Below are 14,318 nucleotides of genomic sequence, written 5' to 3'. Positions count from 1 at the left end.
AGCTATACAGACATAGAAATGTTCTGCAAGTTCTCAGGATTCCTATGGTGTCAATATATAAGCTGTAACATTTATAGTTTTCACGATAGAGCTGTCTGAAGCGGGCCATGTCTAGGATTGTCAATTGGGATTAGAGTGGTGGCAGCTGTTGCTTTTTTTGAATTTGTGTGCATGTGCAGCCTCTCTTAAAGGTACAGGCACCCTTTTATAACTAATGTGGTAGCACAGAACTCAGCCAAAGTGGAATAGAGACACATGATCTTCACTGGTGGGGGCCGGTGGGTAGCCCGGAGGAGTACACCATCCCTGACTGGCTATGACCAAAAGGGGCAGAGCCTCGCCACCACGCCACTATTCATGCCACAGAACCCACTTTTCAGCCCCTGAGTGGGCTAGAGACAGTCTTCAATGGTGGATGCATGGAAATTGCCCGGAGGTCACTGTACTGTCCCCGACTAGCTGTGACCCAAGGGGGAGGAGCCTAACCAGCACGCCACTATCCACGCCACGGGCCCCACAACTCAGACCATGAGTGGGCTAGAGACACACGGTCTTCACCGGTGGAGTCAGGTAGGTGGCCCGGAGAGGGGTACACTGTCCCTGACTAGCTGTGGCCTGAAGGGGTGGAGTTTCACCACCACGCAACTATCCACGCCATGGGCCCCACAACTCAGACCATGAGTGGCCTAGAGACCAAGGTTATAATAGTTTTGGTTTTGTCATTAGTTTTTATTTTTATATCGTTTTAACTTTTTATTTTCAATTTCAGTTTAGTTTTGATTAGTTTTAAAGCAGGTTTGCTAGTTTAGTTTATTTTATTTTTTTTGAAAATGCTTAGTTTTAGTTTAGTTTTTATTAGTTTCAGTATTAGTTTTCTTTTTTTTTCTTCTGCGCTAGCCTCATGAGACTATCCTGATCTCGCGAGCTCACGTGGTTTCACTCCGTGTGAAACAAGCCATCTGGCGCACGTCAAGTTACTTCTGCGCAGGGGCACAGCTAAGAAAAAATGGAGGATAGATTTCATATCAAGCCTAATATTTTGGGTGATGTATGAAATGAAAAAGACTAAAACTAAGGACATTTTCTCAATAATTTTAGTTTATTTTAGTTAGTTTTGTAAACACACAATACAGTTTTAGTTAGTTATCGTTTTTTGTAAAGTCTTGTTTTTATTTTTATTTCAGTTAACTAAAATGTTTTTTCACACCTAGTTTTAGTATTTTAGTTAGTTTTCGTTAACTATAATAACCTTGCTAGAGACACATGGTCTTCACCGGTGCATGCGGGTAGGTGGCCACGGTCCAGGGGTACACTGTCCCCGACCAGCTCTGACCCGAGGGGGCGGAGTCTCGTCATCACGCCACTGTCCACGCCACAGACCCCACAATTCAGCCCCTGAGTGGGCTAGAGGTGCACGGTCTTCGCCAGTGGGTGCATGGAGATTGCGCGGTCCATAGTAGTTCTAGCAGTAGCTGTTACATACAGCTGCAGCAGCTAGCCCACCTCACATTTTCTCCAGGAAATGTACTTTCTTGTTATTATTATTATTCTCTATGGTTCTCTATTATAGGCGACGCACAAGATATGCTATCACCTGTGCGCTTGCCAAATAACAGCCCAGGTTACAATTCAAGATACGCTTTGAATCCATGGAGTTTAGGAGGTTGATAAAGTCCTGGCTTTCCAGTCCGCCTCAGTATCCATGTGTATGTTGAAATCTCCAATGATGATAATCTTATCATAATTTGTATGGATGATGGACAGGAGTTCTGAAAATTCTGTAGAGAAGGCAGGGCATTGTTTGGGAGGCCTATACACGGTTACTGCCAGAACTAGGGGCTGGCATTTTAAGACAATAGCGTGGTATTCAAAAGAGGTAAAATCATCAAAGGAGATGGTCCTGCAGCTGAGGGCATCTGTATATACCATAGGTATTTTAGGAGCACTGTACTGTATTGTACTGATAGCAGTAGCCAGTGCACTGTGGCATCTTGTAAAACTGAAGTTACTATGTGTAGGAGTACTGTACATGATAGCAGTAGCCAGTGCACTGTGACATATTGTAGCCTACCTTTTAGCCATATTATCATCATATTGCTCAAATGTAACATGCTCCATCAAGTTAATAGCCAAGTTGAAATGAAATAAGACCTATTAGGTGACTGAGGGTATGCAGTGTATGCTGCCCGTGACAGAAATCACCAGCACTAGCCTACTATTTTCCCTGTACGCTCCAGATAGCCCACTTCACCATCTACAGTAGCTCACAAAAGTGAGTACACACCTCACATTCTTGCAAATATTTTATTATATCTTCAAATGGGACAACCCTATTGAAATGAGACTTCTAGTCTAGACCGAACAATGTTGAGCTCTACGTTGCTCTACCACTGTTGAACACAAAGATACATCAGTAGAGACTGAGGATAGCTGGTCATAGCAAAGGTCGTCCTCACCTCATCGCTTCAAACTTCATCCTCTGGAAACCCAAGCATGGTACAGAAACACGTGGTGCTGGATGATAACATACGTGGACATGCTGAAGAAGAACACTCGCTACAGTATTGATCAACTGAGCTCTGGTATGCTGGACCGCCATGTGTGGAGAGGTGTCATCAATAAACCGAGTTGCCTCAGTGGCTTTGACATGTTGGTAGGTGGGTAGGTAGGTAGGTGGGTAGGTAGGTGGGTAGGTAGGTAGGTAGATGGGTAGGTAGGTTGGTGGGTAGGTGGGTGGGTAGGTAGGTGCTGGCCGGTCGGTCATCGTGGGGTTATTTATGTCTTGAGGGGCTCCTAAGAGGGGTCAAACATTGGCCCCACGTGTCTGCGTGACTTGGCAGACACCTGAGACGGCAGGCTGGTTCCTAGTCAGTGAGAACGGCGGTTTGGTAGACGGGGCTGTGACTGACACCCACTTCACCAGACAGTTCTCCAGTCCATATGGGACAAGAGGCCTTTCCTGGTTTAGCGCTGGCAGTTGTTCAAAGACGGCACGTTTTATTTTTAAGGCTTCACTAAAGGCACGACTTCCTTTGAAAAGCGGGTCTGCAACACAGTCAGTTGACATATGATGACTACCACTAGACGCCACAGGGTTGGATAGGGGGGTAGACGTCATAGGGTCGGGGCCCTTTTCCCATGGTGGTTGGGTAGAACGGGCTGTGTCAGGTGCCCTCTTCACCAGACTGTCCGAGTTGGCCATTCCTTGAATCTTTTTTTTCATATTTGTCTCAGGAAGATCTGCTGTCTGCTTTCCAATCAGACGGACTATGGTCGACCTCGATGTGATGGATGTAGAATCGCCGGCCTGGCTGTTAGCGTGCTGGGAACTTTTCATCTGCGTTGGATATTTCTTGCCATTCAGAACGTGTGGGACAAGAGGTCTCTGATGACGTATCTCGTCACTGCGGGTCACCTGTTTGAGCCTGTCTGGCAGCAGCCTCCCAATAATGCAGACCGTCCGAACGGCTCGTCTCCACAGCCCGAGAACGTGCTTCCGACGGAGACGTACCTCTAGTTCCGGCAACCAGGGGGCTTTGGGTGATGGTTGAATGTTCAGATTGGACTGCTCCTTTGACCTTTCGCCCTTGTCTGTAGAGACAGACTCCCCGATACCACTAGACGCCACAGGGTTGGATAGGGGGGTAGACGTCATAGGGTCGGGGCCCTTTTCCCGTGGTGGTTGGGTAGAACAGGCTGTGTCAGGTGCCCTCTTCACCAGACTGTCCGAGTTGGCCATTCCTTGAATCTTGTTTTTCATATTTGTCTCAGGAAGATCTGCTGTCTGCTTTCCAATCAGACGGACTATGGTCGACCTCGATGTGATGGATGCAGAAGCGCCGGGTGAGGGTTGAATGTTCAGTCTGGACTGTCCCTTTGACCTTTCGCCCTTGTCTGTAGAGACAGACTCACCGACACCACTGGATGCCACGGGTGCGGATAGGTGGGTAGACCCCACGGGGGCGGGGCTGTTTCCTCTACTCACCATTGAGAACGGCGGTTTGGTAGACGGGGCTGTGACTGACACCCACTTCACCAGACAGTTCTCCAGTCCATATGGGACAAGAGGCCTTTCCTGGTTTAGCGCTGGCAGTTGTTTAAAGACGGCACGATTTATTTTTAAGGCTTCACTAAAGGCACGACTTCCTTTGAAAAGCGGGTCTGCAACACAGTCAGTTGACATATGATGACTACCACTAGACGCCACAGGGTTGGATAGGGGGGTAGACGTCATAGGGTCGGGGCCCTTTTCCCATGGTGGTTGGGTAGAACGGGCTGTGTCAGGTGCCCTCTTCACCAGACTGTCCGAGTTGGCCATTCCTTGAATCTTTTTTTTCATATTTGTCTCAGGAAGATCTGCTGTCTGCTTTCCAATCAGACGGACTATGGTCGACCTCGATGTGATGGATGTAGAATCGCCGGCCTGGCTGTTAGCGTGCTGGGAACTTTTCATCTGCGTTGGATATTTCTTGCCATTCAGAACGTGTGGGACAAGAGGTCTCTGATGACGTATCTCGTCACTGCGGGTCACCTGTTTGAGCCTGTCTGGCAGCAGCCTCCCAATAATGCAGACCGTCCGAACGGCTCGTCTCCACAGCCCGAGAACGTGCTTCCGACGGAGACGTACCTCTAGTTCCGGCAACCAGGGGGCTTTGGGTGATGGTTGAATGTTCAGATTGGACTGCTCCTTTGACCTTTCGCCCTTGTCTGTAGAGACAGACTCCCCGATACCACTAGACGCCACAGGGTTGGATAGGGGGGTAGACGTCATAGGGTCGGGGCCCTTTTCCCGTGGTGGTTGGGTAGAACAGGCTGTGTCAGGTGCCCTCTTCACCAGACTGTCCGAGTTGGCCATTCCTTGAATCTTGTTTTTCATATTTGTCTCAGGAAGATCTGCTGTCTGCTTTCCAATCAGACGGACTATGGTCGACCTCGATGTGATGGATGCAGAAGCGCCGGGTGAGGGTTGAATGTTCAGTCTGGACTGTCCCTTTGACCTTTCGCCCTTGTCTGTAGAGACAGACTCACCGACACCACTGGATGCCACGGGTGCGGATAGGTGGGTAGACCCCACGGGGGCGGGGCTGTTTCCTCTACTCACCATTGAGAACGGCGGTTTGGTAGACGGGGCTGTGACTGACACCCACTTCACCAGACAGTTCTCCAGTCCATATGGGACAAGAGGCCTTTCCTGGTTTAGCGCTGGCAGTTGTTCAAAGACGGCACATTTTATTTTTAAGGCTTCACTAAAGGCACGACTTCCTTTGAAAAGCGGGTCTGCAACACAGTCAGTTGACATATGATGACTACCACTAGACGCCACAGGGTTGGATAGGGGGGTAGACGTCATAGGGTCGGGGCCCTTTTCCCATGGTGGTTGGGTAGAACGGGCTGTGTCAGGTGCCCTCTTCACCAGACTGTCCGAGTTGGCCATTCCTTGAATCTTTTTTTTCATATTTGTCTCAGGAAGATCTGCTGTCTGCTTTCCAATCAGACGGACTATGGTCGACCTCGATGTGATGGATGCAGAAGCGCCGGGTGAGGGTTGAATGTTCAGTCTGGACTGTCCCTTTGACCTTTCGCCCTTGTCTGTAGAGACAGACTCACCGACACCACTGGATGCCACGGGTGCGGATAGGTGGGTAGACCCCACGGGGGCGGGGCTGTTTCCTCTACTCACCATTGAGAACGGCGGTTTGGTAGACGGGGCTGTGACTGACACCCACTTCACCAGACAGTCCCTGCTGGATGTGGCCGTTCCCTGGAGGACGCTTTTCCACTTCCTGTGAAAGTGCCTCCGACCGCAACGCAGCACCCCCCCCACACCCCGCACCCAGTTGGCCTGGGCTGAGGGCAGAACGTTCCGCTCAAATTTGCCCTTTGACCTTTCGCCCTTGTCTGTAGAGACAGACTCCCCAATACCACTAGACGCCACAGGGTTGGATAGGGGGGTAGACGTCATAGGGTCGGGGCCCTTTTCCTGTGGTGGTTGGGTAGAACAGGCTGTGTCAGGTGCTCCCTTCACCAGACTGTCCGAGTTGGCCATTCCTTGAATCTTGTTTTTCATACTTGTCTCAAGAAGATCTGCTGTCTGCTCTCCAATCAGACAGACTAAGGACCTCGATGTGATGGATGCAGAAGCGCCGGGTGAGGGTTGAATGTTCAGTCTGGACTGTCCCTTTGACCTTTCGCCCTTGTCTGTAGAGACAGACTCACCGACACCACTGGATGCCACGGGTGCGGATAGGTGGGTAGACCCCACGGGGGCGGGGCTGTTTCCTCTACTCACCATTGAGAACGGCGGTTTGGTAGACGGGGCTGTGACTGACACCCACTTCACCAGACAGTCCCTGCTGGATGTGGCCGTTCCCTGGAGGACGCTTTTCCACTTCCTGTGAAAGTGCCTCCAACCGCAACGCAGCACCCCCCCCACACCCCGCACCCAGTTGGCCTGGGCTGAGGGCAGAACGTTCCGCTCAAATTTGCCCTTTGACCTTTCGCCCTTGTCTGTAGAGACAGACTCCCCAATACCACTAGACGCCACAGGGTTGGATAGGGGGGTAGACGTCATAGGGTCGGGGCCCTTTTCCTGTGGTGGTTGGGTAGAACAGGCTGTGTCAGGTGCTCCCTTCACCAGACTGTCCGAGTTGGCCATTCCTTGAATCTTGTTTTTCATACTTGTCTCAAGAAGATCTGCTGTCTGCTCTCCAATCAGACAGACTAAGGACCTCGATGTGATGGATGCAGAAGCGCCGGGTGAGGGTTGAATGTTCAGTCTGGACTGTCCCTTTGACCTTTCGCCCTTGTCTGTAGAGACAGACTCACCGACACCACTGGATGCCACGGGTGCGGATAGGTGGGTAGACCCCACTGGGGCGGGGCTGTTTCCTCTACTCACCATTGAGAACGGCGGTTTGGTAGACGGGGCTGTGACTGACACCCACTTCATCCAGCTGGATGTGGCCGTTCCCAGGAGGACGCTTTTCCACTTCCTGTGAAAGTGCCTCCGACCGCGACGCAGCACCCCCCCCACACCCCGCACCCCGTTGGCCTGGGCTGAGGGCAGAACGTTCCGCTCAAATTTGCCCTTTGACCCTTCGCCCTTGCATGTAGGGAATGGCTCGAGGGCGGAGCCTCTATGGATCTCAGACACCATGTCTTCTCCACAGTCCCCCAGATCCCAGGAGACAGAATCTGGATCATCCGGTCCTGGACAGTCCTGCCTCGCATGCATCATTAGCACTTCCAAAAGGGTTAGGCAGCTGTCGCACAGGTCCATGACGCGTTCCAGCTGGGCCCTTTTGAGATAAAATAAAATGACTTTTGATGATTTAAATACACTTACAAGTATTGTTACATGCATCCTGCCACACATTATACACAAACACACACACATCTCTCTCTCTCTCTCTCTCTCTCTCACACACACACACACACACACATCTCTGTCTCTCTCTCTCACACACACACACACACACACACACACACACACACACACACACACACACACACACACAAACACACACACATCTCTCTCACTCACACACATACACACATACACACACACACACACACACACACACACACACACACACTGACACACACTGTTAAAGATACTCTGGAAAAAAAACATTATTAACTTAACAATCATTATAAACTTACCAATAAAGGTCTTCATGGATTTCCACCTAATTTATATATAAAGGAAATGCCAGATGGATGTTGAGGTAATTAAGGCTTCATAAGGACAGAGTACTTCTGTAATCATTTGAATTGTGAATTATTAAAGTACAATGAAATTTTGATTACCAACCTTAGTGTTTCCTTGGCTATTTCTCCATTGATCTAATAGCCAAGACACGATCAGGATCACAGCGAGAGCAATCAAAACTCCCCTGCAGAGGAGTGACACAAGATATATGGACATTCTGGAGCGTCGCCTCAGCAGGACCTATAAAAAGAGAACAAGTTCCACTCGCGAGCATATTGGTAAAGCTACATCTTTAGCAACATGCCAATCTCATCGCAAACACCGCACTGACGCTTGTCTACTTGTTACAGCTTTATATACCTTGCGGTTACGTGTAAATGTTACGTCATACGAACACCCGTGATGTCACAGACCGGATAGGACAGTGACTTGACGGCTAGTCCAGGTGGCCAACTAATTAAAATAAATGTAGCCTAGGGCTAGATTTTAATATATTTAAGCTATTTTATTTTAGCCTATTGCAATGAATGGACTCAATCACGAAGAACGTTTCACGAACATTAAGGCAAGAGAACGGTAGCCTATAAATATGTGATAGCCTACATCAGCTGGAAGGGTATCCCCCAATATTTAAACTGTACCTCAACAGTAGTGAGCTATCCATTTAACACTCCCACATCCAGAATCAAATAGGAGTGTTTACAAGGCTGGTCGGATAACAGCCGATAGTCTCCGTTGTGATGTCACTCAGCGCTGCAGTCGCTTAATTGTCCACGTTTTCGATAGAGATGGATACGCATTATTGGCGATATTAAATGAGGATAATCGATCTCTATAAATCATTCATATTCAAGGACGTTTGGTTACTTTGAAGACTACTCGTAGCAGCATATTTGAAAGGAGCCCAAGACAGAGGCGCTCCTGACCCCCGAGTGCACAGCCCATGATCCGGTGAGAGATAGCTAGCTATAAGGTGTCACCGTGTGGACGATTATCTATCTCTTCTAATAAAGCACTTTGAGAGATGGAGCCTGTGATTGAAGTCTGTGACAGGGCGCCACATTTCGATAGGATAGTAGTGGTACACAGTAACGTGTGTGTCAGGTCTACTTGTGTCTTTGCCTCATTACTCTGTAGATTTAGTTTGCTGGTGCAGATTATATTGATTATGACCCTTGGTTCCCTGTCCTCACACATACAGTCAGACTGAGGTGCTCTGACCGACGACAGTAAAGAGGGACACCATCATCAAAACAGAAGACAAGGACTTCAGGGTCGACAGCAGGATGGTCTTCAAAAAACATCTTCCCTTCCTCTGCCCCCAACCCCCGTCTCTGCAAGACCCAGGCATGCCCCCATCACTCACCAGTGCACCACTATCCCTGCCTTGACTACCCAGCCCAGGGGCTCCTCCCAGCTCTGTATCCCTTCCCCACACTACAGACAGGCCCACCCACACTCTGCTGGCTGCCCCGCCTCCAAGGACCCTCCAACAGGTCCCTCAGCAGGGCCATAGGAAGGAACATTTGAGAGGTTTTTATGAATGTCTCTCTCACCCTGAAAAAAATGTAATAAAAAAATTCCCTCAATGATTGTTTACCTTTTTTAGTCAATAGGTATTGGGGTAAACTTGCTGATTGCTACAATATGCATTGACATACTTCACTTGCATTTGTAAAAGTAGCTAGACTAGCTACACAATGTGCAAAGAGTAAAGAATGGTAGCCTACCAAGGACACAGCTAGCCTGCAGCAAGCATATTATATTTTTGGATATTCTATGTTGGTACTGTTTTATAGTCCATTGTGGGATGTGTATGAATTGACTGTACATGTAGGCATACAGGATAATAGTCTCCTATGCATGTTGAATCTTATCCCATAATTAGTTGCTGTATTATACTGCCAGCTATTAATGACAAAACCACATAACTAAGGTAACACAATTGAGTGCCTAAGCGGAAGCAGGAAGAGCCATCCCATGGGACCTTATTTCGGAAAAAATATGTACGGTAGTCAACGGTGATCAGTTCTCGATCCCATTTGAATTGTGCCATGACTACACACATACAGTATGTATGTAGAAAACAATTTTGCAAGTCAAGGAAGTCGGGTTTGTCGTAATACTGTAAAGCAGTTATTACAGAATAAGTTTAAAATTAATAAAGGTGAAAATCACTTCTCCCTGCTTCCGCACTCTAAAAGGAGACACCAATGTTGTCTAGCTAAAGCGTCATTAGACTAGGTGGCTACAAGTAGCAAGACGGCTGTAACACTAGTCTCTCTCCAGACTCGAATGAATCGCTGCGCTCCGCATACTACATAATAGTGTCACTTGCCGCCTAAGCTGGTGTTCTGAGGGCGCCAGGATTTTAAGATTTTAACACCAGATTTTTGCATGAAGTGTCCCAGACCCATAGACCCCACCCCCCTTTTTTAAAAACTCACCAGATCAACACAAATGACCTATTTTGGATTCAAAACGGCGAATTTCGCCAAAAGCTGACAAGTTTGCACCCCTGTTGCAGATCATCCCTCATGATTAAAACCTGGGAACTCCTGAATGTTGAAGGAATGAGACCGGAGACTTGAACCAGTCCATCGGATTTGGTTTTTATTTCGCACAGTTCTTTACATTTTAGAAAAAGAATCCCAGAATTTTGCCTCCTGTGTGTTTCCGTCTGGCCTCTTCGTGGTCCATGATGCCAGCAGAGGTGGTGAGCACAATATATCTAGAGAGAGACAAACACACGTCAGATACCAGCAGGCACATGGAATAATCCACCCATCTACAATACTTGATTCATTGACAAAAGGTGAAAACCCCTTAATTTTGTCCCCATTAATGGAGTGACAATCTAATGTGTAACAGTATGTTAGTAACAGTATGTTAGTAAGAGTTACCATTGGAATGCCTTAAGAGATCTTGTTGTGCCACTACCCTAAGATGAGCTAACATACATCTGAGAAACACTGGAGGTACTCCACCAGACAAACACCTCAGATTTACACAGCGATAAGTGGGGGAACATCATATCCCATCCACCCGCTGCTCGAAATCTGTTAAGTGTGTGCATGAACACGGGGACAGGCATATTATGATACAGGACAGATGAAAATGACTGATCACGTGTTGCATACTCTGTTAAAGCCATAAGCAACAATACCATCATGTGATCAATACCGTAATCAGCACTGCACAGAAAAGACAATTGAATCGGTCAGCCGAAGACAACCCCCCCAGAAAAGTCCCTTTTGACTCAACATCTGCACCTTCAGAGACGTTCGCTACAAAGCCCACAATGCCAAGAGTAACAAAAAGTCCAGAACAAAGTTCTTTGACAGAAGTGCAAGCAGTGACGGGCAGTAGGTTCTCGCCCGGTGTTCAGGACTGGGCCACTTGGCATCATTGCCTACCGTTGTGCCCTGGACCAAGGCACTTAACCCCCACAGTCGCTTTGGATAAAAGAATTACCACACTGTAAATGATCACATGCAAAATCCAGAGAGGAAACCGGGGCAGCTGTGGCTCAGAAAGTAGAGCAGGTCGTCCAATGATCGTAGGGTCGGCGGTTTGAATCCCTGCTCCTCCTGACGACATGTCATAGTGTCCTTAGGCAAGACCCTGAACCACAAATTTCTCCCAATGAGCAGGCTAGCACCGTGCGTGGCAGCTGCCGCTATTGGTGTGGATGTGTGTGTGAATGAGAGGGCTTCATTGTAAAGCGCTTTGAATAAAAGCGCTATATAAGTGCAGTCCATTTACCATGCAAAACCACCTGTCAACACTGGGTGACATTGATGAATCCACCTCAATGGCAAACTGTGCAATTCCTCATGACCACAAACATTGCAGGGCTGGATGCTGAGATTTAACACCGACAGGTACAATATCAGACCACACCTGGGGACATCTCATAGTCTACCACAATCAGTTTCAAAGAGCTTGCTCAATCATCTCGTTGAGAGGTCAGTGAAGAATTTTTACAGCTCACATTTCTGGCCTCTGAGGGAACTGTTTTTTCGCTTCCCCCTGGAATATGTAGGTGTATGACCGATGTCCATTCCCCCACTGCTCTCTGTAAAGCCAGTGTGTTGCCTCTGTGTATGAAATGTGCTATACAAATAAAGTTTGATTTGATTTACCAGTACCTAGAAATCCCAATACTTCTTATAGAGGTAGTCATATTACTCAGGTCTAGCGTGATGGCTTTAGTTCTCCAGCCACTGGAAGCCTGTGCGCATCAATAGCGATATGAATGAACAAGCACTGTCTTAACCTCTGGCCCCCACAACACGAGCATCGATCAACTACGAGCACATAACTCAAACGGCTCTCCCAACTACGGATTTCAGCGAATACCGTTCCATCTTTAAGGCCGTGTGTCGTTTTACAACATTCACCTATTACCATGTTTCATGACCCTGTATCTGTTTTATTGCCGTTTATCCTGTATTATGACCGCTTTTACTGCCATTGTCTTGTTGTTAACTCTGTTGTTGTTGCTGTGAGGTTGAGGAGTAAGAAGCTGATAATTTTACTCCCCTGGGCCTGTACGATTGATAGCAGAAAGTAACAATAAAGGAAGATGAATGTGGTGGTGATCCTCACCCAAACTGTCTCGAGGGCAGCAGGTTGTTCTGCCACTTCTCCAGGTCCTTCAGCTGGAGGTCGAAGCGGGGGCTGATCACGCCGCACTGAAACACAGGACACACACAACGGGCTTTAGGGCCACGATTTTTTACGACACCGCACAGCCAAGAGACGGGTCAGCTCGGGAAAAGCACAGCATGGACACGCAACGCATCAACACTGTAATGGAGTTAGTCGTTATAAAGTTAGTTTAATGTTTGTTGCTGGCCAAGTACAGCATCAATAGACCACTGAGAGGGAGCCTCCATGTTTCAAAGTCGAGGTTTGACCTGATGTAGCCGGCGGCAGGTCTAAGTCAATTTTATTTATACAGCACTTCTCACAGAGGACTCAAAGCGCATCAAACAGGTTAAAATGCAGTGCATGTAGGACTTCAACACTGAGATTGCTTTCAGCACTTGTTTTCAAAATGAAAATTGCTTAATGAAATTAATTATTATTTTATTAGGACTACCACTAGGCTGCATCAACCATGCCCACTAGACCCAGTGACATTAATGCAGATGGACAGTACAGTGTAGGATGAGATGATGCAGTGTAGAATGACATCATCAACAGTGGTCCAGTACCTTGTTCAGCCTGCCTGTGAGATTCACCACAATTTTCCCAGCCCTGTGGTCGTCGATGATCTCAAATTCACCAATGTAACCTGGGGAGACAAGCAGAGGACAGGGGACAATTCAGGACCAGACACCCTCTCCTGTATCAATCTCCAAACATTTGATTTTGATCAGGGGTGGACAGTTTGGAGTTTGGGGCAGCAGGGGGCTAAAGGATTTGGTGTGCAGTCATCAACACAGCAGTTAGAGAGCATGCTTCAGGAATTCATGTGCATTCAGGCTAACATACATCCCACGTCCACTAACTTACCGTGCTTCATCATCACGGTGAGGAACCGCACGATGACCTTGGAGCAGGGCCTGATCAGAACCTGGCGTTTCCCACGCTTCTCTGCATTGTTGATGCTTTTCAGCGCATCCGCGAGAACGTTCATGCGCACCATGATGCCTGTGGAGCAGACGAGTTCTACCGTCAGACACGACCGACACTATGCGACTTCACGTAGCGTTATACTACCAACAACGCTTATCAGACTAGTTATAAGGCTAACTAGCTAGCTAGCAGCATACGCGTCAAAATAACTTGCTGACGAGACTGGCTCGCCAACCCATTTAGCAGGCGCCAACCAGTCCGCCAGACTTGTGCCGAAGAACTTTATAACTTAAAGAGCGACGGCCCAACAGCACCGTTCAGAAACCGTGCCCATCCCCGCCATGCATGGAGAGAGGCAAATGTACAAGCTAGCTAGCCAAGTGAGCTTATCCAACCATAACGTTACCACCAACATTACTCGACTTGACGCTACACTAGCACTAACGATTGTACACGTTTCACAGGTAATTTCAATTCACCAGTCCAATTGTAGGGTTAACTGCTGGCTAGCTTTATTCATTTGCTTGGGTATTTTACTGTCGCTCCGGCAGCCGATATGCTAACTGCTCCCTGGCCAGCCTGCATCACAAGTCACAGAGGCCAGCGGGGACCTCAAATTAGCCGTGGTGCATCACCGAAACCGTACGTTTGGTCGACACAATACCCACCTTATAACATTACTACACTGAAACACAGCAGCATACTTGGATAAACTGTTTAATATATGATTGGATGTACTAGATTTTGATTAGATTGAAAATGAGAGTTAGGAGAGAGACCTTACCGGTTCTGCAATATGGCGGAAAGAGGAAGTAGAAACATCTTGCAATGCAATATGGGAAAAGTCCAAGATTTTTTGGTACGAGGAAACCAACAACATCCACCATTAAACTGAGCCGTGTCTGTTATTACTAAGCTATACAATGAATCATACTAATATATAGGCCAATATAAAGACATAAAAAGTGCAAAATAAACCATCGTGACTTTTCACAGTTTGATGAGCCCACTTCAATCGTTT

General features: G+C 47.7%; 1 protein-coding gene across 1 annotated transcript; it reads right to left on the bottom strand.

Annotated features, from left to right (window-relative positions):
* Positions 1 to 10,302: 10,302 nt before the first annotated feature.
* rps15a (ribosomal protein S15a) lies at positions 10,303 to 14,111 on the bottom strand. Its single transcript, XM_084440790.1, has 5 exons — positions 14,082 to 14,111; positions 13,235 to 13,372; positions 12,934 to 13,013; positions 12,323 to 12,408; positions 10,303 to 10,442 (listed from the first exon to the last, which is right to left on the bottom strand). Exons 2-5 carry the CDS (start codon positions 13,365 to 13,367, stop codon positions 10,349 to 10,351), a joined length of 393 nt encoding a protein of 130 aa, XP_084296916.1. The 5' UTR covers positions 13,368 to 13,372; positions 14,082 to 14,111; the 3' UTR covers positions 10,303 to 10,348.
* Positions 14,112 to 14,318: the final 207 nt, after the last annotated feature.

This window comes from Borostomias antarcticus (genome assembly GCF_949987555.1).
Source record: "Borostomias antarcticus genome assembly, chromosome: 7".
Taxonomy (NCBI): domain Eukaryota; kingdom Metazoa; phylum Chordata; class Actinopteri; order Stomiiformes; family Stomiidae; genus Borostomias; species Borostomias antarcticus.
The sequence above is the reverse complement of the archived record's forward strand: the minus strand, read 5'-3'. Positions and strand labels throughout refer to the sequence as shown.

Excerpts from the sequence above, each read along its gene's own strand:
- rps15a (XM_084440790.1), bottom strand. The coding sequence starts at position 13,367 with ATGGTGCGCATGAACGTTCTCGCGGATGCGCTGAAAAGCATCAACAAT. Across the intron at positions 13,014-13,234 it reads CACCGTGATGATGAAGCACG|GTTACATTGGTGAATTTGAG; the intron begins GTAAGTTAGTGG and ends TTGTCTCCCCAG. Across the intron at positions 10,443-12,322 it reads CTGCCCTCGAGACAGTTTGG|ATATATTGTGCTCACCACCT; the intron begins GTGAGGATCACC and ends GTCTCTCTCTAG.